At 39.0% G+C, this 25,029-nt stretch overlaps 2 protein-coding genes and 1 long non-coding RNA gene across 7 annotated transcripts; 2 read left to right on the top strand and 1 right to left on the bottom strand.

Annotated features, from left to right (window-relative positions):
* Window positions 1–536: 536 nt before the first annotated feature.
* LOC124299564 (protein jim lovell-like) lies at window positions 537–14,313 on the top strand. The gene is made up of 3 exons (XM_046752825.1): window positions 537–547; window positions 10,608–11,732; window positions 14,171–14,313. Exons 2-3 carry the CDS (start codon window positions 10,736–10,738, stop codon window positions 14,311–14,313), a joined length of 1,140 nt encoding a protein of 379 aa, XP_046608781.1. The 5' UTR covers window positions 537–547; window positions 10,608–10,735.
* LOC124301146 (putative nuclease HARBI1) lies at window positions 14,153–15,896 on the top strand. Of its 5 annotated transcripts, none has more exons than XM_046755875.1 (4): window positions 14,153–14,607; window positions 14,689–14,829; window positions 14,920–15,187; window positions 15,271–15,896. In XM_046755875.1, the coding sequence occupies exons 1-4, from the start codon at window positions 14,405–14,407 to the stop codon at window positions 15,781–15,783; spliced, it is 1,125 nt and encodes a 374-aa protein (XP_046611831.1). In that variant the 5' UTR covers window positions 14,153–14,404; the 3' UTR covers window positions 15,784–15,896. The 5 variants fall into 5 exon arrangements, with proteins under 5 accessions (XP_046611831.1, XP_046611834.1, XP_046611836.1 ...); XM_046755878.1 differs by having other exon boundaries at window positions 15,416–15,620; XM_046755880.1 differs by having other exon boundaries at window positions 15,359–15,517.
* A 255-nt stretch (window positions 15,897–16,151) lies between these two features.
* LOC124301150 (uncharacterized) lies at window positions 16,152–17,463 on the bottom strand. The gene is made up of 4 exons (XR_006907412.1): window positions 17,248–17,463; window positions 16,965–17,150; window positions 16,605–16,864; window positions 16,152–16,294 (listed from the first exon to the last, which is right to left on the bottom strand). It is a non-coding gene; the product is annotated as an uncharacterized LOC124301150 (long non-coding RNA).
* Between the last annotated feature and the right edge of the window lie 7,566 nt (window positions 17,464–25,029).

Genomic DNA, 25,029 nt, shown 5'->3' with positions numbered 1-25,029 from the left:
ATCGTTAATGAAGATAAGAAAGAGAATCGGACCCAGTACCGAGCCCTGAGGAACTCCTGAGTAGTTTGTTAGGAAGCTAGAATGTGTGCCGAAGAGAGTTTGGACGGCCTGGGATCGGTTTGAAAGGTAAGAGTGGAACCACCTAACTGCATCGGCAGTCAGCCCGTAACGAATGAGCTTAGCCAGTAGTAAACGATGATTTATACTATCGAACGCCTTCGAGAAATCGCAAAGGACTAAAATAGTAACGCATCTATTATCAATCGCTTCTCTCGCATCGTCCAGTAACTTGAGCAGGGCCGACTGAGTACTGCAGAATTTACGAAAACCCGATTGATACGGATCTAGTATGGCATTCTGCTCGAGTTAGGCCATAAGTTGAATTGCTACTAGCTTCTCAAAGACTTTCGAAAGATGAGCTAGATTGGCTACAGGTCGAGTATCTGATTCGGAGGCAGGTGATTCACATTTGTTCAACGGGACGACATAAGCCCGTTTCCAGATCTCAGGAAATGAAGTATGATGAAGGGAGCAATTGAAGAGGTTTGTCAGAAGAGGTGTGATCACGTTTAGGTGATCCCGGAGGTGTAATAATTGGATATCGTCAGGGCTCTGACCGCGCGATTTAGTAAGACACGATGAGAGTAGGCGCAGGACTTCGGATTCAAGGACAGGTGAAAACGAAAACTCAGATTTAACCAAAGGTAAAACGTCTTCTAGCAGCTGATCTAACTCATGAGTTGAGCAGGGAGGATGGGCATTTGTGATGGAAGTATAAAAAACATTTAGTTGGTCAGCCCCGAAGTGATGTAAGGGGGAGGCCAACGGACCCTTTGATACAATAACCTCAAGGCGGCCAAGTTCGCGCCAGACGCTCGATACATTGGGGAGATTCGATAAGCGATCATTAAAATATACGTTTTTTGCTCTTTTAATCTCGACTTTGATAGCGCGGCGTAAAGCGCGATATTGAGACATCAAATCAGCTGATTTCAGACGTTTCGCCGAGGTATATAAATAATTTCTAGCGCTTATAGGCCGCTTAATTTCTGGCGTAAACCAGCCCGCTGGAGGTCCCCTAAATTCGCGCATGATCAGCGGTGCATGGGTATCTAGCACGTGAACAATAGATGAACATAAGAACTCTGCCTGTCTATTTATATCCGATGAGGAGTCAGAGGGAGGTATAGTGGCGATAGAGCAAAGATCGTTTTTCAAAGCTATGGGGTCGCAGTTTCGAAAATTACGGCATTTTCTTAACCGAGTGGGCCGGTTCGGAGCTAAAAGTTTGTACTGGAACTCAAGTAGGTCGTGCCCTGCAATAAAGGGTGCAGATGATTTCACAAATGAATGAATCTTTTGAGACGAGTTGACTATAACAACATCTAGCCAGGAGTCAAAGGAGCCTGTATGATGGGTGTTCCCGTAAGGGATAAAATATAAGGAATGACTAAAAATGAAATCTTGAAGGCTCAAAATTGGAGGAACTTAACTTGCAATTTAAGTCTCCGGTAATAATTATTTTACTATAGGCATGAAGGAGATTCTCAAACTTGTCAATAAACACGTCTAATAGTTGACCCTTCAGCCTCCTGTAAATGATGGAGAACAGAAGTTTTTTACCGTGCAGGTTGATTTCCAGGATGAGGAACTCAGGTGAATTTGAAAACTGGGGAGGGGAGGAAGCTAGAATCTTCGACTTAAGAGAGTTGTGAACAAAAACACCCACTCCGCCCCCCACTTTTCCAATTCTGTCATTTCTTATCAGTTAATAACCATTTAATGAAACGCAATGGGAAGAAATATTATCGTGCAGCCATGTTTCGGAGACAGAAATCACATGAAATCGGCCATCGGCAAAGAATTCCCTAACAATATCCATATGCCCTAAGAGAGAATTTGCATTAAAATTTGCTACGTTAAAGAAACAGCAATCAAGAGTGGCATCAGGAATAGAAGAGATGGGACCGCAATCCAATCCAACGAGGGTAGATTCAGATGGCTTCGACGTTAGTCAGATGCGATGCGAGAGTAGTTGAAGATCGGCCTCAGATTTTATCAGGATGTGATCAGAGGACGCATCCCGCTTGACGTATACCAATCCATTTCGAGTCCAGATGAAGCGATAGCCTCTATCCTTGGCATAGGCTCTCACCTTTCCTAGAAATTTGGAAAGAGTAGGGGGCAGATGCTCGTTGATGAAGATAGGAGTCCGGAGCTGATCATGCGGCAAGCCAAGCTGATTTGCATAAATGGGGCCTTTAGCTCTTTTGGCGGCAAGTAGGGGATTCCGACATTGGACGGATCTGAGTTTGCAGAGAATCAATCGGGGCTTATTGGAATCCAGTGTGGTTTTGATGCGCCCAATCTCCAGAACATCGGTAGGCGGCACATCAACAGAGAGTTGGGTTGTAAGGGCGACAAATATAGCCAGCAAGTCCTCGCCTTCTAGCTCGGGAACTGCAGCGATAATTAAATCGCAGTTTAAAGGATTTCGCTCCAGAGACGCCAGCCTGTCCGTCAGATTTGTGTTGCACAATTGTAGCTCAGTATTTGATGTCACAAGGCGGGTGATCTCAGCCGCCTGTGGTTTACTGGTATCCTCGAGCTCGCCGATACGAGCACTAAGAAGTGCATTTTTGTTTGTAAGTTCCTCCACTTTTGCCGTGAGGCTGCTGAACATCTCAGTTGTGGATTTTGAAAGCCGATCAAGCTTGGATGTCAAAGATTCCAATTTAGCTGGCAGCAAGGTCAGACCATCGATTTTAGTCAAGAGCCCTGCGGACTCTGCGGAATGCGAATTTTCCTCTAAACCCTTCACTTTAGTGGAAAGTTCACCAACCTTATCAGGCAAGGTTACCACCTTATCAAGTTTCGCATTGATATCTAACGACTGCTTCGAAGAGGCTTCAATAGCTGCAAGGAGCGTTTCGAGCGAAGGCGAACCTGTGGGAGGAACTGGAAGCGGTGCAGGTGTGCCAACCTCAGGCAGAGAAGTAACAGCTCCAGCGGTATCGACGGAGAAGGGAGCAGCCGGTGTGGAGTATGTGGCAGCAGCTTGGGCCGTGCAAAACTTGCATCTTGCAGCCGGTCTACCATTAGCCTTTGTAACTTTAGTCGCTTGGGCGCAACTGGGATGGAAATAACCAAGGCATTTATAGCAACAAATAGGTGATTTGACATCCTTTTTGCATCCTTTGCATAATCTCGTTGCTGCCTGTGCGGAAGTCTCGGCATTGTCGTCGGACATGATAAGGCTGATGTGTATAGAGTGGAGAGAGTCAGGTGGATTTACATGTGACGACGTGAAGAACGAGTGAGAAAGGAAGTAAACAAATACGCTATTGCAATAATAGAGTATGTTAATCCTTGGAGATCAAAGATCACAATAGCACAGACACAACCACGCACTGACACACTACGTTTGCACATGTACACCAGCTAGAATTTGAAAACTGTAGAAGTCGGCAATAAATGCAATGCATGCACACTAGAACTGGACACTGACAATATTGAAAGCAACGGAGGCGATTTCACTACAACTTGTCCATAGGTGAATAATAGAAAATTTGTCTGAAAGGTGACAGAGAGAGTTTATAAGTTTTATAAATTTATTTTGGAATGAGGAACATATATTTTGTTTTTTGTACATAAACCATTCACGCATACATTCCCTCACGTCACACACACTCCTTCGCACACCGAGGGTTTCTCTACAGGATATACGTGAACCTTCCCGTTCACATTCAAATACTCGGGGAAAGTTTCGTTCACACAGGCCAATAATGAAGATGTTCACGCATGCATTCCCTAACGTCATACACACTCCTTCACACACCAAAGATTTTTATACATGAGATAAGTGAACCTTCCCGTTCGCATTCAAACACTCAGGGACCGTTTCGTTCATACAAGAATGAGGAGTGCTTATCTGATATCGGCGGCCTTTCCCACGTTGGCTCTTTCCCTTGTTCCGAGGTCTGCTGATCGGCGAATTGGGCGATTTCGTCACGTTCCTTGCCCTTGAACTAGGAGGAGATTCGGGTCTCTGAATTTGCCTGGCCAGGACGAGTTGGGACCTCACGGATGACCCCCGAACACGCTGTTGATTAGACCCTGCTCGGTTGACGACCCCGGAACGAAAGAGGCAGAGCTCCGGTCTCACCTGTCGATCTCGCTAATAATTTGGAGGGTGGGGATTGGCGGGTCGAAATATCGATTCGACGAATTTACTTCAAGAAATCGATGCGGGACACTCGATGTTGATCCTCGCGATCAACATTGTTCGTTACAAAATCCCCCCTTTCTTTGTGTGTTCGCTAATAGATGAACAGCACAAAGAACATAAGAGCGGTGGATCAAGATTCTTAACCATTGGATTTCATTCCCCGTCATTTCCTTCTCATTTTCCGCTTCGCTGATAGACATACTCTTAAAGGAACCAATAATATCGATACACACATACATACATTCACACACTCATCCGCGCTCGCATACAATAAAGATACATAGATTGTAATATGAGTCGATTCGTGATAACAATCATGTCATTTTTCCTTACAAAATAGGGACTCTAGTTTTTTTTTTTTTTTTTTTTTTTTTTTTTTATAATCTCGACATGGCCACAAGAATCTCCATCGCAACGGGAGCATGTTACGCCTGGGCCTGTAAATAATATTCGCAATGAAACATAATCGTAATCGAGATCAACATCCCGATTAATCGAGTCCCTTAGAATTATATTTTCGCAAGTTGCAGCGATTATATATGCCGAGCGTTTTCTCAGCGTTATTGAGTTCAGCAAGGACGAAGGCATTTTCTCCCCTTTTTTCCACAATTCGATATGGACCCTCAAATAAATGGAAGAATTTTTTTATCACCCGATCGAGAGCATTTGAAAGATGTCGCACCCTCAGCAGAACTAAATCTCCTATTCCAAGTTTGACAGTAGAAATTCTCTTGTGTTGTTTTTGTCGACGCTCAAAACTGTGACGCATGTTATCGTAAGCGAGGGTAAGAATTCGTTCATGAGCTTGCCCACGACATTCAGGAAATTTTATCCATTTTTGAATCGAATCGTTAATCGGCCGGCCAAAGTGTAGTTCGATTGGAGCAAAACCAGTACTCTGGTGAGTACTCACATTGAGTAATTCTTCAATTTTAGGGACAAATTCTACCCATTTGGTGTGCTTGTCGGCACACAGCGTCCGGAATAATCGACCTAACTCTCTCATTACTCTCTCTGTGGGGTTTGATTGGGGGTGGCGAATAGAGCTAAAAAGAACTTTTATACCCGCAGCTTCTAATTCCTGTCGCCATAGATGCGAAGTAAATTGTGTCCCATGGTCGGATAAGATACGCTTGGGCGTTCCAAATTTCGGGATATACTTATCAATAATCTTTCTTAACGTCATTCGAACGGTAGCTTTTCTCATTGGATACAAGGTGATATATTTCGAGAAGGAGTCGAGCACCACAAAAATGTATTGCATTCCACCACGTGCAGTTGGTAGGGGGCCATAGTAATCGACAGTTATTAGATCATTAGGGCCTTTCGATGGAATATATTGAAATTCTCCTTCCATCGAAAAGGTAAGATGTTTCACCCTTTGACACAGATCACAGCACAGGATATATTTTTTTGCTTGTGCTCGCATTCCTTTCCACCAATAAAATCGCCTCAAGTATTCAAGAGTTTTGAACACACCCGGATGCCCCAATTTCGCGTGAACTTCTTCGACGATCGTTTGACAAAGATCCCAGGGAACGACGACTTGCCAGTGGGCCGAATCATTTTCTCGATGAAATAAAATATTATTTTGAATCATGAAATTTGAAGGTGCATTATTCACCGACCATTCCTCCACTTGTTTCACAATAAATTCATCTTTGAGCTGCCATTTGCTCAATTCTTTCAATTTTTGAGACAAACTAACATCGTAGTTAAGCATGGCTATCAAAACTAACGACGAATCCTCGACACAATCATTCGGCAAAAAATATTGGAGCATGGCCGAAACAATGAGGCTTTTGCTTTTTTCATCGTGAAAATGACCATCAGGGTTTCGACTGAAAAAATCGGCAACTGTATTGTCAATACCCCGACAATGCGTGACTGAGAACGAATACTGCTGTAGTAGTAAGGACCATCGATGCATCCGTGCATTTCGGAAAGCGGCTGATTGCAAGAAAGTAAGGCAGTGATGATCAGTAATTACTTCAAAACTAACCCCAATTAAATAGACCCGGAATTTCGTGATAGCGTAGACGATAGCGAGGAGCTCCTTCTCCGTGGTAGTATAACGCTTCTCGCATGTGGTTAAACATCGAGAAACGATACTGACCACTCCAACAACCCCGTCACCATCGACCTGGTACAATATCCCGCTGATACCGTTGTCGCTGGCATCTGTTTGAACCCTATAGGGTTTTCCGGGCAAAATGTGTTTCAATTGAATGCAATTTTGAAAATCTTTCTTTAATTGTTCAAATGCATGGCTGTGCCTAGCCTCCCATGCCCAAATGGCGTCTTTTTGTAATAATTCCCGGAGCGAATCCACCGATTTGCTATGGTTAACATTGAATTGTCGATAATAGTTGCAGACCCCGAGGAACTGCTGCAATTCCCTTTTATTTTTCGGTGCCGCGAATTGACTAATAACTTCTAGTTTATCGGGGGCTGGACTGATTCCGTGCCGCGATACCGAGAATCCCAGAAACGAAACGTTTTTTTCGAAAAATACGCATTTAGATAACTTGAGGGTAAAATTATAGGACGTCAGTCTTGCAAATATTTGACGCAATATATCGAAATGTTGCTCGATCGTCTCTGTGGCAATGAGCACATCGTCAATATAACAGGCAGTGTACTTGTCAAAATCTTTTCTTAACGCGAAACTTAATGAGCGAATAAATCCGCTACCAGCGGTCTTCGAGCCAAAAGGGATGCGACAAAAATGATACATATTTGAGTCATAAAGAAATGCGGTATAAGGCCTCGATTCCCGGTTAAGCGGAACCTGCCAATAACCGTGTGTCAAATCTAACTTCGAAAACCAAGCAGCTTTGTCGAATTTTTGTAGAAGTTCACTGATTAAGGGTGGAGATTCATGATCATCCTCGATGATCTTATTCAAAAATCTTGCGTCTAAACAAATGCGTACCGATCCATCGTCCTTTTTGACGATTCGTAGGGGATTGCAAAAATTACTCGCGGTTCTCTCGATAACGCCATTATTCAGCATTTCTTTAATAGCTTGAGACGTTGCCGGACGGAGATGGAACGGAACTGGATACGTGTGTTTTATCGATGGGTTCTTTGTTGTTAAATTAATATTGTGTTCATACCCTATGGCACAACTGGGTTTGTTTGACAAAAGCTTACTAAACTCCTGCAATAAACTCGCAAAGGATCGTCTCTCTTCCTCTCCTAAAAGTGAAAGATTACTTGCGACCGCTCGGGGATCGACGGGGGCGTTACTCTTGTTCGCGACACTTGTTTCGCAAATTTGCGTGAACTTATTTTCATTCATGTCATTAATAATATTGACCACTCTATTTTCTACGGCGATTCTTTTTGAATCCAGTATACGATTATTTTCATTCAGGAAACCGCGTCCACATTCGGGATCGTCGGTGATTCCCGTTATTTTGCCTCCATTTTTATCTTCAACATCGTGATTATATTCCATAGATCCTGAATCACTTCTCACTTTAGCCGTCGGTTCTGGAGCTGTATTATCTGCCTCAAAACCGACAATTTGTTTTAAATTGGCGACATTGACAATGAAAATTTGCATTTCGTTATTCCTTTGCGAACAAATCAACGTCTCCGTCGAACCCCGCTCGAACACCACATTCGAGGGAGAGAGAGCAACTCCCTCAACTATTATCTTCATTCGACTATAATCAATTATTACATTATTCTTCACCATCCAATCGTGTCCCAGAATTATTTCAGACGTTAAATGGGGTATCACGTAAAACACACTATTGATAATTCTACCGTCTAATTCTATGAAGAGTCTTATTTGGCGTTTAACCGCTGTCGATTTTTTCTCTACGGCCGTCGTCACCGAGAGGTTGGACACCGGTAATATATCCACTCGGGTATGCGCGATAATCTGTTTATATTTTTTTTCTGAAATCGCAGTGATCTGGCTCCCCGTATCTATCAAAGCCATAACATCAATAAATGTGCCCTTCAAACGTACGTGCGGGCTCTGAGCTATAACGTTGTCGTTTTTTTGTGGTGTTGTTATCGCTCCGCGTTCGACACCAACCGCTAGGTCGTCGACGAAATCAAAGTGATCGGGACGCGCTTTCGGAGCGCTGTAAAGCGCGTCACTACTTAGTTTAAATGATTTTCGTTAGATCTCCCATTGTTATTTCCGTTAGGGTTGGAGAATCCGTTATTCTTTGTTTCTTGAGAAGGAGGAAAACGAGTATCTGGCATTCGGAAATCTGGTCTGGCTTGTTCAAAATTCTCATTTGAGTTGTAATAACCGCGATAATTCCCGTAGTTTCGTCTTCGATTGTTTTTGTTATTATTTTGATTATTATCCCATGTCCTTCTGCCTTGACTCTGTTGTCCTCCCCCCTGTATCCTCATTCCGCGTATTCTCGGAGCGTTATGTTTGTTTTCGAAGCGAGGATTATTAGCTCTATTCTCCCATGTTTTTTCTGTTCTGACAACGTCTAAATTGCCTAACGTTTGCGCAATGGAATTTGTATCTGCAAAGTTTACGGTTGATAACGTTTGCCGAACCCAATTTGGATATTGTTGTACGATATTATAGTTCGCTTCAAATTCCGAAAGACGGGGAATAAAATATCTAGCCTTACTCAACTGTTTATAAAAATAATTCTGTAACGACTCTTTTTGGGCCTCATAACGACTCTCCATCCAATTTTGTTTAAAACGAACACGTATAGGTATCGAATAAAATTCCTCTAGAAATTCTTTTTTGAAATCTTCGTAATCTGTAAGATTTTCCTTCAAATTGAACCAAAGACTGGCTTTTCCTTCGAGGGCATGCTCTACTACCGACATCTTTCTATTCTCTTTCACGTTACTAGTTTTTATATATTTTTCTAACTCATTTATGAATTCCATTGGGTGTTTTTCTGTCTCGTCTAGAAATTTCGGGATCTTTATATCAATATGAAGTTGTTGTACGTTACTCATAACCGCTGCTACTTGCTCTACAACGTTGTGTTCATCTGTTTGGCCTTGTCCGACCTCGTCGCGATTAATCTGCCGCTGATCCCGATTTTTTTCTGCTTCAAACGCGGCTCGCATTTGCTCAAGTTCCCTACGTTCCGTTCTTAATCTCTCCCACTCAGCGTCCATGTCCCCGATTTGCGACGATCCGCTTGTTGCCATGATTCCGTCGTCTCGAGGTATAGCAGGCATTTTTTTTTGTTTGCCGTCTGTTTGGAGAAATATACAATTTAAATTTCTGTTTCGAAACTCTACCTGATTTAGTTATATAAGTACTATTTTCGTCATTAGCCATATAATTGTGACTATTTATTATTTAACCTATTTTCCTTTTAATTTAACGATAAATATACAAGCACAATTAGTCACATTTATTCTTATTTTGTCAGCATTTGATTATAATTTGAAATTTCTTATATTTGCTTTTATTTCCTATTTTTGAAAAAGAGGAAAATACAAACGAGCTTGAGATTTTAGCTCTTGAAATCTTTAGACTCACGTATCTCTCGCGTTGACCACGAGCCCCACGTTGGGCGCCAAAATTATAAGTTTTATATATTTATTTTGGAATGAGGAACATATATTTTGTTTTTTGTACATAAACCATTCACGCATACATTCCCTCACGTCACACACACTCCTTCGCACACCGAGGGTTACTCTACAGGATATACGTGAACCTTCCCGTTCACATTCAAATACTCGGGGAAAGTTTCGTTCACACAGGCCAATAATGAAGATGTTCACGCATGCATTCCCTAACGTCATACACACTCCTTCACACACCAAAGATTTTTATACATGAGATAAGTGAACCTTCCCGTTCGCATTCAAACACTCAGGGACCGTTTCGTTCATACAAGAATGAGGAGTGCTTATCTGATATCGGCGGCCTTTCCCACGTTGGCTCTTTCCCTTGTTCCGAGGTCTGCTGATCGGCGAATTGGGCGATTTCGTCACGTTCCTTGCCCTTGAACTAGGAGGAGATTCGGGTCTCTGAATTTGCCTGGCCAGGACGAGTTGGGACCTCACGGATGACCCCCGAACACGCTGTTGATTAGACCCTGCTCGGTTGACGACCCCGGAACGAAAGAGGCAGAGCTCCGGTCTCACCTGTCGATCTCGCTAATAATTTGGAGGGTGGGGATTGGCGGGTCGAAATATCGATTCGACGAATTTACTTCGAGAAATCGATGCGAGACACTCGATGTTGATTCTCGCGATCAACATTGTTCGTTACAAGTTTGACTGAGGAGGCGAAATTTACGTGACAGTTGACGTGACAGGTCTTTTTGGAGTTCAAAACAAAAAACAATTCTACTGCTATTGTGGCCTCACATTGGCGTTTAATAAATATTCATCGAAAAGATGAATGAAACGGAAGAGCTGAACCTGAAGTGGGACAACTTTTCATCTTACTTGGCGCTTTCCTTCGACTCTTGTTACGAGTCCCAACAGTTTGTGGATGTATCGTTGGTATGCAAGGATGGGGAGGTGATTAAAGGTCACAAAATGATACTCGCCAACACTAGCAAGTTTTTTCGACGTTTGTTGACTGAAATTGAACATCCGCACCCAGTGATCGTCTTGAATAACATTGACGCTGACGATCTCAGAAGTTTGATGACTTTTATGTACTGCGGGGAGGTTCAAGTATTTCAAAACGATCTCAAAAAACTGTTAGAAATAGCTGATACTTTAGAAATCACGGAATTACAGCAAATTCAAGAACTCGATAGTCCTGCTGTTCGCTTCGGTGTAAAAAATTATCTTGGTTCAAATGCTGAGATCAATCGAACTGAGGCTTCTAGAAACAATATGGACTACGAAGGTAATCTAAATAGTTCGAGTGGCAAGCCTGCGTCAAATCTTTTTAAATATGTCTCTAGCCTTGGTCAGAAAAACAATTCAGAATCTTCTCTTCAACCGTTCGAAAGTTCAAGTAAAAAATTGCAAGAGATGGCACAGAAGTTTGAGAAATGTCCAAGGAGCGTCGGAAGCTGTTCGTTCTTACAGCAGGCGCAAAACAGTAATGGGACAAGGATACAGGAAATACCAAGTGACTGCGATAATAAGAAAGTAAAAATATCTCAGAACAGAGATTTGCATAGATTGGAATTCAAAAGTTCAAGTCAGAAACTTCAGGAAATGGCCAAACTGTTAGAAAATGTGAATCATCACAAGACGTCGGAAGCATCCAAAGAAGCTTGGGAGGGTCAAAAGAGATCGTTGGATTTTGACAACGGCGTCACCGAACCTCCGGCTAAAAAATCCAATATGACACCTAATACTCTGAATACTTCAGAGCTAGAACCGAAGGCTGAAATAGCCGGGCGACTGTCCACAGTGCGAGAAACCCTTCCATGTCGCTCAGCTGACGCCGAAGACCTTTTGCAAAACTGTGTCTTTATCAAAGATGAAGTTGATGTTGCCACCGATTGCAGTACAGCATCAGATGTCGATCTGGATAATTCACCAGCAGACAACTTGCTCGTAAACAACACTGATCGTTTAAGGGAGAGGGAGAGGGAGAGGGAGAGGGAGAGGGAGAGGGAGAGGGAGAGGGAGAGGGAGAGGGAGAGGGAGAGGGAGAGGGAGAGGGAGAGGGAGAGGGAGAGGGAGAGGGAGAGGGAGAGGGAGAGGGAGAGGGAGAGGGAGAGGGAGAGGGAGAGAGGGTGGGAGGGAGGGAGGGAGGGAGAGGGAGGGGGGAGGGCGGGAGGGAGAGATTGATTTACTGGTTTATTTAGCCTTCTCGGCTATTCGTGTTACATTGTTTACTTATTTGTTATACGCTTACACTCTTACTTATTGTTCCTACCTGCATTAATATTACATTGTTATGTTACATTTAACTTGTTTATGTTTATTTAATTATATTATATTATATTTGACTTAGTACACTTTTATATTCTCCTTATTCTTATTCATTTTATATATTTATATCATACCTTCTATCTCATTCTATATATTTTTCCCAATATTTTCAAGTATTTTCAAGTATTGGAGATCTTTCCTTTTACCTTGTGACGTGGATTTTTCTGCACCTCGGTCACTCGGAGAAAATGACCGAGAACTTACCTCGTACACAATAAATCGGCGTCCACGATGTACCCTGGACCTAAAACAATACCGCGAGATTTGTTGGGCGCCTGGCGTGATTAACACGCCTCGAAATCGGTAATGCGAAATACCGCGACCATATACTCGATAGCTCAGTACCGCGGAGAGGGGAGGGGTAAATTTTGGGTAGAGAGAGATGTAACACAACTACGCCAACGCGTGGTTTGGCCAAATCACTATAAAATTCCAATAGTATATTTCTCGTCAGCGATGTTACAAAAAAAAAATTAAAAATAAAAATAATCATACGACTGCGCAAGTCGTCCTTCGCGATTCCAAATACACAGGTTTAAATTTAATCCAAAAGAAATAAGAAAGGGAGAAACGGACCAAATAATAAGAACAAAAAAAATGAATAAATCTAGGAGACCTCTACGGCCTACGTGCGCTAGTCGCCGGCTTAATAATACCTTAACTCGCAAAAACCAAAAACAAAATCGGACTCGATGCGCTGCCCGCGATCGGCCTCAACTACGACGCTACTCGTCACTTAATTATAAACCGCTAAACAAAAACGTAATCTAGACCATACTCGACGCGCTAATCGCAATTGTGATTAAATCTAGCTGATATCTTATTTCTACGGGCGCTGGTCGCCACCTTACTGATGCACAATAATTCATAAACTAAATCAAAAAGACGTGACTCGACTCGCTAATCGCGACCAAATTAATCACTCTAGGAAGCTTTTCTAACCGCGCGAGTGTATAGCGTATTATGACGCATCCGAGCTCCAGCCGTAGTCCCTATTTCCCCAAAGTTCACCACCCTTTTTACGTACGCGGACTCGACGAGACCCTGTGCAGCGGAATTTGGCCGCACTCAATTTCACTCCGAAATTGTTCCCCACTCGAAACCGTGACTCGACGCGAGACTTTACAGGGATACCCTTGACTCTACGCGTTATCGCGAAAACTCAGGCTACGGTCATCCTCAAGGAGATCGGCAAACAGATTTCGAGCGCTACTCTAACTCGAAGATTACGTGGGCCGACCGTTTATCGGTGTGCCAATTTAACTTGCGCTCGAAATATGCCCGCAAAGAATTATAAGCGCTTACCGCTCCGCAGCCACACTAGGAATTCTCCTACTCCCGTCTCAGCCATTTCACACACAGTCTCTTTTCTTTTTTTTTTTTTTCAAGTTTCACGCTACGCAACCGACGCGAACTGTCGCCAGGACTCAAGTGACGAGTCCAGCAAATCGGAGCCGCAATTCGAACATGCCCCGAACATAGGCGCTATCCATAGTCAAAATTTTCCCGATCGAATTGGGGTTCTCGTTACGCAATTCTTACAATCTAGCGTATCGCTATCGTTTAATTCCGCTCTCGCGAGGTGTTGATTGGCTGGCCAGTCTCGGGTACCCCGTAGCTTGGCAGTGGCGTGGTGACGACTTCGCGGGGGTACCTGTCGTCAGTTGGGCGACGGAGGGGGGGGGGGGGGGGGGGGCTACGGCTCGCCGGCCACCAACGGGAATCTCGTCCGCCTTGGATTCCCTCGCGGCAGAGCTCTCCGTTGACGCTCTCTCCGTAGCCTCGTGTGAGGCCCTCCTTTCGTCGCGATCCGCTGCGATTGCCATCCAGTAACGTCGTTCGGATTTGCTGCCGATCCCCTGTCTGAAGCCGCATTTACTCACCACCCAAAAAAAAATAAACAAAAATCCTGAAAAGTCTTATTCGCTAAACCGGCGATGGTCCCCTCTTAGAGTCTCGGATGCGTGACTGTTGTCCTGGCGCTCTTTTTCGAAATGAGCCGCGGTCTGCTCCGTGTGCTCCCTAAGGGTGCGTTCCACTAAACGTTCACAACGATCACGCTCACGACCACAGTTTTTCCCGTTCCACTTGCCTGCGAGCGTTACTGTCATAAACCCAAGTGGAATAGATTATGGTTCGTTTTGAGCGTGGAGGTAAATAATACAAATGGCGAGCTAGTGAAAAGAAAACAAAATATTGAAGAGGTTAAGTTTTAATCGGTAAGCCTTAAAAATAAACTCAAATAATTATTGATTACACTGCTAATCAGGGTTGTATTTAATTAACTTACGTTTGAATATTATTAAAATGTCTTTGACGGCAACAGTTGGATATTTAGTAATGCGTCGTAATAATGCTCCAGAAAGTAGTAGTTCATCCAGTTCAGATGAAGAATGGTCTACAATTTTACAAAAATATGATTGTGAAAAAAGAAAACTTCGACCACGTATTATTGATTACGATAACGTAGTTTATCGTTATTCAGATGATGAATTCAAAAGTCATTTCAGGTAAATGGTTTCCTATCGCATACCTATAACATAGTAAATTAAGAAAATTTATCTTATGTAGGTTTATGTTGTTATTTTTAGACTTTCAAGAAATACATTTAATTATTTACATGACTTAATACGAGAAGATTTAGTTCGACACGTTCCTGGATGCCCTACAATTTCCTCCTATCATCAATTAATGATTGCTATTTGGAAAATGGCTACAACAGATTCTTACAGGTTACATCATTTTAGAAATAAACTACTTAGTCTGATGTAGCACAGTTCAGAAGTATGTTACTAAAATTTGGCCTTTTAATTTTATGGTAGATCCGTCTGCGACAGATTCAACGTAGGACGAGCTACTGCCGTAAGGGCTGTACGTCGAGTTTGTCATGCTTTATTCAGAAGAGCCTCAAGATTTATGCAATGGCCTACGGGAGATGGTGCTATTGAAGTAATGCGTGGATTTGAGAGAGCAAGTGGTTTTCCTAAAACAATAGGAGCCATTGATGGGACTCACATTCGTATAAATGCTCCAAAACAAAATCCAGTAGATTATATCAATCGGAAAGGATTCCATTCTGTTCAACTACAGGTATTTAATTACTATTACATTTAAGTATATTAATTTTGGTATATAATTTAATAGATTTACAAGGAGTTAAGTTTTTTTTGTAGCTGGTATGTGACCACAAGGCTCTGATAACCCATTATTATGCTGGAAATCCAGGATCTGTTCATGATCAAAGAATTTTTCGTTTGTCAGAAGTTGCAGAGTACTTGAACGATGACAATGCATTTCCTGAAGACAGTCATATTTTAGGTGATTCTGCTTATGAAATACATCAGCACTTACTTACTCCTTATCGAGATAATGGACATTTAAGTGAGAAGCAGAAAAAATATAATTATCGTCAATCAGCTGCTCGAGTTACTGTTGAAAGATGCATCGGATTATTGAAAGGACGAATGAGGAGCTTATTAAATTGTCTACCAATGGCAAGAGTCGATTTAATGGCAGAGTATATTGTTGCATGTTGCGTTATTCATAATATCTGTATTTTACGAGAAGATGAAATAACTATTATCACTATACCCAAACCTAATGACGAAAATAATGGTAATAATTCACGCGAAGTAAGACGTAATGCAAGAATTTTGAAAAGAGATATTATAATGAATTCTTTGTAATAATTATGATGATTAATTGTAAACTATGTTTCCGTTCGGGATGATAATTCCTTAGCACTTAAAATCATGAGAATGTAATGAAAGTTTCTTTGGCAGTTGAAAATTTTTCCAAAGAAAAAAAAATATTTTCACGGAATATGAAAATTTCAAATTTTCCAAAAAATTTGTTAATACCATAATAATCTTAAGTCAATAACAAAAATTGAACATAAAAATTGCACAAAATTGAATTTTGTAAATATGAAACTTTATTAATTATAATAACATAAAATGTATTTTTTGGTTTTTAATAAAAAAAAATACTAAATAATCGTGAAAAGGTTATAATCTAGTTTGTACGTAGAATTTGATGAAATTTTTCATTATTTATTAGCTAATTTTTCTAGAACGTTGAGAAATTTTTCATCCATTTCCATTCGCTCTTTGTGTCTTTTATTTTTCTGTGTTTCGTGTTCTTCTTTTTGCTTCAGTCTTTTTCCTACTAAAGTGGCAACTGGTGTCTTCTTTGATTCTGAAATGAAATTCCAATTTTTACAATATTTTATTGAAACAAAGCTTTCAGACGGAATTAACCTACTTATTGAACATCCACTATCAGATCCTGCCATACTATCATTAGTTTCTAATGATTTTTTTGATAAACCCGTAGAAGATGCAACGGCAACTGGATCACACTAAGCTTTTTTGGAAAAAATCTCTTCCATTATCTAATAACAGTTAATGATACGTTACGACGATTGGAAAGAAATAATGTCTGTATTATTATTAAAAAATTCGCTACATTTTAAAGCTAAGAACACTATTAAAGAATTTATACGAACATCAAAAAACTGCCAAGTCCTTCTGTCATTTCCTGATTTATTATTATGATCTTTAATAGATTTGTAAGTTTTTTTTAAGCTTCGTAGCTTTGAAGAACATTGTGGTCCAGTTACATCATGTCCTTTTACCTTCAAATCTTTGGCAACTTTTTTCCAAATTTTCTTTTGGGATATTTTTCCACTATAAAAATCTTTTTCCAATGCTCTATAAGACTCTAATAATAACAAAACACAAGGCGTGCTCCACCTATACAAAGAAGCTGAAATATAAACAAATGCAATTACAAAGTTAATTAACTCCGTTACATACTACATGTAATAATGAAGATAATTATACAATTGATCATTGTTTATGAATACCTTCGCTTTCTTGAGTTTCAGAGTTGGAATAAACAGTATCTTCTGTAGTGAGGACTTCTTGATCAATAAATTGACCTGTGTCAGCCTCAGAAAATTGAAGATTTTCATCAGTAAGATCAACAGACGTTGATGCTTGTGGTTGTTCGTTTAAAGCTTTATTCAAAAGTCGTGTCGCAAATTCTGCATCTATAATAAAGATAAAATTTTCATGAGTGAATGTTTGTAATATTTATCATAGTTTTTTAAATAAAAAAAATCACAAAATTTCTAAACATCAGCTCACTTAGTTTTCATTCATAAAGATAGGTTATGTTATTGGGAATTAAGGAAAAATGAATATATTTGTATTCATTATAAGCTGTAATTAATTTTTTTAGAATTGTTTCATATAATTATATTTACCTGTAGATGCACGTTGAGCATCTGCTGCAGAAACATCCACATCTACTAAAATATCTTTTTCCGCATTATATAGTGTCAATGTCACGGTCGCCATTTTTGTGACTTTTAGTTTTGAAAGTGCCGCTGACTTTTTCAACGCTCACTCCGACCCACCTTTTGAGATGGGTCGTTGTGAGCTTCGCGTGAGCGTTAGTCATGACGTCATGAGTGACGTTTTCGCCGCGACCACAACGACCACGGTCGTTATGTGGAACGGCTAAAGGAGCATTTTGATCGTTGTGAACGCTCAGTGGAACGCACTCTTAAATTCATCATCTTGATTCTAACATAATTAGCATTACTTTGGAACTTTTAAATCACTCTGAGTTCTTCTCGATTCTTTATAAATTTTATCTTATCTAGACTCTTAGTTAGCATATCCGCTATATTTGAATTTGATTCTATTTTTACAATGTCAATTACTCCATTTTCATAATTTTCATTTATATAATGATATTGCACCTCGATGTGCTTTGAGTTTTTTGTAAAATTTCCAAACTTTGCTATCGCGATTGCGCCTAAATTATCTTCATATATTTTTATCGGTGTATCAAACTTTACATTAAACATTTCGCTTAACAAATTTCTAACGAACAATATTTTTGTTGTTGCTTCTGACATAGCAGTATATTCTGCAAAAGTTGAACATTTTGTTACTGTACTCTGTTTATGAGTTTTCTGGAAAATCAAGTTTCCATATAATCTTATTACAAAACCCGTTGTAGATTTTCTACCTACATTATCTCCTGCGTAATCAGAATCTACCATGCAATCTAATATTTCACAATTTATATTATTGTAATATGTTAGTTTTAAACCTTTGGTCTTATACAAATACTTTAGAAATCTCATTGCATATTTGAAATGTGTTTGGTCGAAACAACTTTGATATCGACTCAAATAGTTTACACTGAAAGCTATATCTGGCCCTATGCCTGTACTGATATGCAATAATTCGCCGATTACATTTCTATATTTCATATTTTCATTGATTTCATTTGCTTGTTCTAATTTAAGATTTGTCTCCATTGGAGTATCGTATAACTTAGAATTTTCTAAATTGTATTTTACAGCCAATGATTCAATATATTTTTCTTGACTTAAGGTCATTTTACCCTTATCTTTGTTATAATCAATATTTATTCCGATGTAATTTTTAATCTTTCCTAAATCTTTCATTACAAATTTTTCCGCTAGACTAGCTTTAACTTTGTTTATTTCTTTTTTATCTTTGCAACGGATCAAAAGATCATCTACAAATACTAATATATATATTGGATCTTTGCTTGTATTTTTCACATATAAACAGTAATCATAATTACTTCTTACAAAATTTAATTTTTCGATAAACTTATTGAAACAGTCATACCAAGCTCTTGGACTTTCTTTTAGACCATAGAGTGCCTTTTGCAATTTACAAACTTTATTGTCCCCTGTTTCGTAGCCTTTTGGTTCGTTTATATACACTTCTGATTTTACATCGCCATTTAAAAAGGCTGTTTCAACATCCATTTGTTCAATAAATAGATTATTTTTGCAACTGTATGACAATAAAATTTTCAATGTTTGCATTCGACACACTGGTGAATAAACATTTTCAGTGTATTCCCTTTGTTGGAATCCTCTTGCAACTAATCTTGCTTTATAAACATTACACAGCTCTACAAAATAAATACTTTTTTTTGTTGCTCTGATTTTTTCTGTGAATCCTGGTGTTTGAGAACGTAAAACTTACGAATATAATTATGATTATATTAGATTGGCTCTGGTTTTTATGTTTTTGTAGTATTGTATTCGAGATGACTCAATGTTTAAAGGCGAATTTCTCTTGAAAGGTTAAAGTTCTATATCAGTAGTTTTTTATAGAGCGTGAAATTTCCTATAAGAATCTGTTAATACAGATAGTTTATTAGATGTACGTTTAGATGGTTTATATGTCAGACGTTTATGAGATATATTTTTTCCTAAATTTTTTTACCTGTTATTTAAATGGAAAATGGAAAAAAATCAATATTATAAGCTCGTATTTGGCTGAGATATTCTATATAAGATGCTCTACCGAAAGTTTGATGCGTGTTTGAGAGAAATTTTTTAATTTTTTTTTTTCGGAACACCCCAATACCCCCCCTTTCGAAGAAACTTGTTGTGCCCTCTTTTTCATGGCGAGAACAACAAAGTATTATATTTCTTATATTTTTTATACTTCTACCCGAATAAAGTAAGCATAACTAAGGTTATTGATAGTATTTTTTTGATAAACTTTAGATATTAAAAAAAAGAAATCGAATTTTTCACCTAAACATTGCTTTTTTGAGTCATATATGAAAATGTCGATAAAATAAATAACTAGAGCCAATTTCGAAAAACTACGCTTACTCCTAAGGTCGTTGACATCGAATCTTTCTAAGACGACTCAAATATCAAGAGCAACAAAACCACTGTTGACCAGTGTTATTATCTTTCCTTTTATAGACCCATTTGACATCAATTACTTTTTTATCTTTTGGTCTTTCAACAATTTTCCATGTATTATTTTTCTTTAAACTATCTATTTCAGAATCCATTGCTATTTTCCGTTTTTTACTATCACTGGAGTTTAAAGCCTCCTCGAAAGTATTTGGTACATTTGCATCAACATAATGAACATAAATAAAATGTGATACAGGATTTCCGTATCTGTTTATAGGACCTTTATTTCTGTGTGATGTTCTTTTTACTGTTGCATTTTCATCACTTTCACTTTCAATATCATTTTGATTTGAATTAATTCTAGTTCTATTACTTCTACTTTCCTCGAGAGGATGAGTAGAAAGTAACGGATTGTTTTCATTTGAATCAATTTCATTAATTCCAAACGCTTCCTGATCTGAGGTTTTAGATTCGCTATTTTCGAATCGTTATCGCTTTCTTCATCAAGTTTTTCCAAACATATTATTTTAGTATTTTCTTCAAAAATTTGTACATGTCTAGCATTGATTACTCTATTATTTACTAGAACTCTATATCCATTTTCAATATATCCTACTAGTACGCCTAATTGTGCTTTGTCGTCCCATTTACTTTTTCTTAAAGCTTCCGGAATTCTAACAAAAACTGGACTTCCATAAATTTTCAAATTTTTTACATTTGGTTTTTTTTTTTTAAATATTTCATAGGGAGTTTTATTCTCCTCCGTATTTGCAGTTGTACGATTTTTTAAATATGCTACTGTTTTCATAATTTTTGGCCAATACCTTCTATGTATTTTGGCTTCTCGCATTAGACATCTACCTATGTCCATTGCAGATCTATTATATCTTTCCGCTACTCCATTTAATTCATGGACGTAGGGTGGACATGGTAACAATTCAATTCCTTTGGATTTAACAAAATCATAAATTTCGCGTTTTAAGTACTCTTTGCCATTATCACAGCGTAATTTCTTTATTTTTTTATTAAATTTATTTTCTACCAAAATTTACGAATTCTTTTAGACAACTCGCTGTTTCTGATTTATTTTTAATACAAAAGATTCTTGTGCATTTACTATAATCATCTACAAATGTTAAAAAATATTTTTCTCCACCGTAGCCAATCGTGCTATGTGGACCATTTAGATCTGTATGAATTAGTTCTAGGATTTCACTAGTTTTTGTTCTGTTATTTTCAAATGGTACATTAGGCATTTTGCTCTCTATACAATTTGCACATTTCATATCAGTGCTTTCGATTTTATTCGGTAATCCATCAACTAATTTTGCCTTCACTAATTTGTTTAAATATTGAAAATTTACATGACCTAATGCTCTATGCCATTTCTCTTTATCAGTAATTTTTATGGAATTTACATACGTTGTATTATTTTTTCCTTTTGAAATAAAACTTTTCAAAGTGTATAAATTATCTACTTTGTTTGCAACAGCTACTAACTGTCTTGATTAATTATAAATTTTGGCACTTTCATTTTTAGCTAGTACTGTATAATTTGTTGTTATCTTAGAAAAACTTAATAAATTTTGTCTTATGCCTTCAACGTAATATACATTCTTTAAATCAATTTGTACCTGATTATAATAATTTTTTAGAAAAATTTTAATATTTCCAATTTTTGTAGCTTTCAAATTTTTTCCATCTGGCATTTTAACATCAATTGGAATTTTCAAATCCACATAATCATAAAGGAATTTATCATTTTTTATAATATGGTCTGTACAGCCACTATCTAGTAACCAACTTATTTCGGTATAATTTTCGTTGCAACTTGTTACATGATTTACCTGTCTCATTTTATAATATCTAAGTTGACGTTGTAGTCCGCTGCTTTTTCTTTGCATACCTCTGTTGACCAAGTCTCCGATGAGTAGTTGCCCTGTTGATTGCTGGAATAGTCTTCTCTGGATTGACCTTGTCCTCTGCCTCGACCTCGGTGATTTCCACCTCTGTAATAGCCTCGCTGATGACTTCGCTGTCCTTGATTGACTTGAGTACCCCTTCCTCTGTTGTTGTGTTGTCCCTTTTTACAGTCTTTCTTGTGATGACCTGGTATACCACAGTTGTAGCACTTATCTTGTGTTTTTGCACCAAACGTGCTGACATTGCTTTTATTGTTTGTGTCGTTCGAATTCAAATTCTTCTCCTTTATTTTGGACTTCAAGTAATCAACGGTTCTTTGCTCTTCTGGTATTACATCAAGAAAGTCGCCAATATAACTGTAGCTTGGTGGCAAAGCTTTGATCAAATATCTCATTTTCTCTGATTCGTCTATCTTTCCTCCAGCTGCTTTAAATTCATTTGTTAATTTTTCAAACTCTACAAAAAATTCTTCTATTGACTGGTAATTTGTCAATCTAATATCATCGATTTTTCCTCTGCACATTATTTGCAGTGCTGTTGATTGTGTCGTATACATTTTATCAAATCTTGTCATCATTTCTAATGCTGTTTTGCATTCACCAACGTATTCTAATTGTTTATCGGAGATTGAGCTGACTATTATCGTTCTTGCTTTTAAATCCATTTCTATCCAATCTTCTTCTTTATTTTTAAACTTATTGGTGATATTACTAACTGCTGGATCTTTACACCTTTTGTATTCCAGTAATAACATTATTCTTATTTTCCGACTTGAATAATTTGCCCCGTCAAAAATGGGTATCATAATATCTTCCATCTTAACTTGCTTAGCCATTTTCGATTCACTTATACGTATATTTTCGTATATTAAATTTTCAGAATAACAACTTTGTTAGCTTCTTCCAAATACACTTGACGAATTTGATTTCTTGTTTGATTTTCTAACTTAATATCTTTGACTATTAATTCGTGTTCTTGATTCACTATCTGTTTTATCCACGAAAACATGTGCTTTACTTCAAAATTTCAAATTGAATTTGATCTATACTCGCGCTTCATCACTTATTTCACAGTTCTTTCCATTATTAGTTAAATTAACACTTTATCTTCTTGGTTGCGCGTATATTCTTTTACTTTAAATTTAAACCACAAACCACAAACCACGGACCTGCTACCATGTGGATATAAATGAGGGAGTGCGGTTTTATGCAATTAATATTAAAGTAGTTTATTAAAGTATAATAACTATTTCCATAATGAACAGTGCGGCATGTTCTATTAACAAGGAGTCCAGGAGTAGAGAGAGCTAGATTGAATCTTGGCGCGTACGGTCCCGCGCGAGCTCGTCTCGCTACGCAAAACTATCGCTGGCCAATAGATGGCTCGTCAAGCTTCATTCTGGCCATTAATCAAGAATATGAATTTGTCTATATATTACAACAGATCTGATTACCGACTATTCTTTCCAGGGGCTCAGATAGAGCGCATAAGATAGAAATTGGCCGGTAGTCGCAGGAGCCCGTGGGGGCCTTGACTTTCGGAATCGTGCATACGAGAGCAGACCTCCAGATCGTTGAAAATATTCCTGGCATTCACGAATAGTTATACAGGTGGAGGATCACAGGTCGAATGACGGGAAGAGCAAGTCGTACTGCCGAGATGGAGAGACCATCGACGCCGGTGGAAGTCGCTTTTGAGTGTGAGAGCTCTTTTACTAAAGACTCCGGCGATATATCGCGAAAGTAGGATTTATCGTCACTGTAGGTACATTCACCTAGATAGTAGAATGGAGGCTGAGTATAATTTGTATCTGCACTGAGCGACACAAAGTGCCAGTCAAGTTCAGAGATCTCACAAGCGAGTTTACCGCCATTTTTCTTGGATCGCACCAATCCGAGCTTACGAAGTTCATTCCAAGTTGTTGAGGCATGGCGAGAAGTAGAGAGAACTCGATTATAGTAGTCAGATTTAGCATTACGGACGAGCTGCTAAACCATGTTGCGAAGTTGCTTCAAGCGAGACTCAGCATGAGTAGTCCGAAGCCTTCTCCATTCTCTCCGTGCTTTATCTCTAATTTTCATTAAATTCTTGATACCATTGGTAAGCCAGGGAGCTGCTAGTACCTTTGGACCAACTGTAACCTCAGGAGCATGCTTGTTAAGGCCATGTGTCAGATTTTTATTTAACACAGCCACCTTTTTGTCAATTGAATCCGTGGTAAAAAAAAGTATCCCACTTGCAGTTACTCAGCTGATGTAAAAATGCGGTTTGATTTAAGCTTCTGAAATCACGCCATACAAACTCGCGGGCGGGGATCGCACTACTTTGATTTTGTATGTTATATATATCAGATCATGGGCCGAGAGAAAAGAGACATCATGTTGTCCAAAATTTAACACCTTTTCAGAGTCGTCGACTATACAAAGGTCAAGCCAGGATGATGAATTCCGTATATGATTAGTAGAACCATATCGGACAATATGGAGATGTGAGATGTCGGCAAAGCTACGAAGGTGGTCGCTATCATAAGATGATACATTCAAGTTCGCGTTGAAGTCACCAAAGATCATACAATGTTGGTACAGAGCGCTAAGTTGAAGAAAAGCTTCCTCGAATTCGATTAAAAAGTCAGGGTGAGGGGGGCGGTAGACAACACTTAAGAGCAGTTTCGAATGACGAGGTATCGTGATCTCAGCAAGTAGGTACTCAGGCCGACCTGCATATTCGCCACCTGAGTCAGCCAAAATTAAACCACGTAGCGACACATGAATGTAGATGCCAACTCCTCCTCCTCCACGATTGCGACGGTCACAGCGTAGCAGCTTGTAGTTGTTCAGTTTGACGAAGTCATCGGTGATCACAAGGTTTAGCCACGTCTCAGATGAACAGATTAAATGATACGATTGTTTTTAGAAAAAGAGAGAGAGAGAAAGAGAAAAACTATTATTAACAAAAGAAACCCCTTCCCGCCTTTATTCAGTCGGTTACTGACCAAAACTTTAAGTAGACCCTGAAAAACAGTTGATGTTGAGTGGCCCATCGACCCAAAATATTAAAATATTTAGCGAATTAAACATCCCGGATTACAGATATTATTACGATGACCGAATAATACCTCATGAATATTATTTCTAGTCGACGCATTGTTCGCGGAGAGCAGCGCGCAGCCAAAAACAATTTCATTCAACGCATGCCCGATTCTAGCGTTTTCTCATGTCTGCAAAGTCAACCCCTAAGTGGCTGTTCATCGACCGGCGCTTAATAATATTAAAAAATCAAAGTAGATTTTGTC

Source organism: Neodiprion virginianus, chromosome 3, assembly GCF_021901495.1.
Source record: "Neodiprion virginianus isolate iyNeoVirg1 chromosome 3, iyNeoVirg1.1, whole genome shotgun sequence".
NCBI lineage: Eukaryota > Metazoa > Arthropoda > Insecta > Hymenoptera > Diprionidae > Neodiprion > Neodiprion virginianus.
The sequence above is the reverse complement of the archived record's forward strand: the minus strand, read 5'-3'. Positions and strand labels throughout refer to the sequence as shown.

Excerpts from the sequence above, each read along its gene's own strand:
- LOC124299564 (XM_046752825.1), top strand. The coding sequence starts at position 10,736 with ATGATACTCGCCAACACTAGCAAGTTTTTTCGACGTTTGTTGACTGAA. Across the intron at positions 11,733-14,170 it reads GCTCGTAAACAACACTGATC|TTTTTCCCGTTCCACTTGCC; the intron begins GTTTAAGGGAGA and ends TCACGACCACAG.
- LOC124301146 (XM_046755875.1), top strand. The coding sequence starts at position 14,405 with ATGTCTTTGACGGCAACAGTTGGATATTTAGTAATGCGTCGTAATAAT. Across the intron at positions 14,830-14,919 it reads GCTACAACAGATTCTTACAG|ATCCGTCTGCGACAGATTCA; the intron begins GTTACATCATTT and ends ATTTTATGGTAG. Across the intron at positions 15,188-15,270 it reads TCCATTCTGTTCAACTACAG|CTGGTATGTGACCACAAGGC; the intron begins GTATTTAATTAC and ends TTTTTTTTGTAG.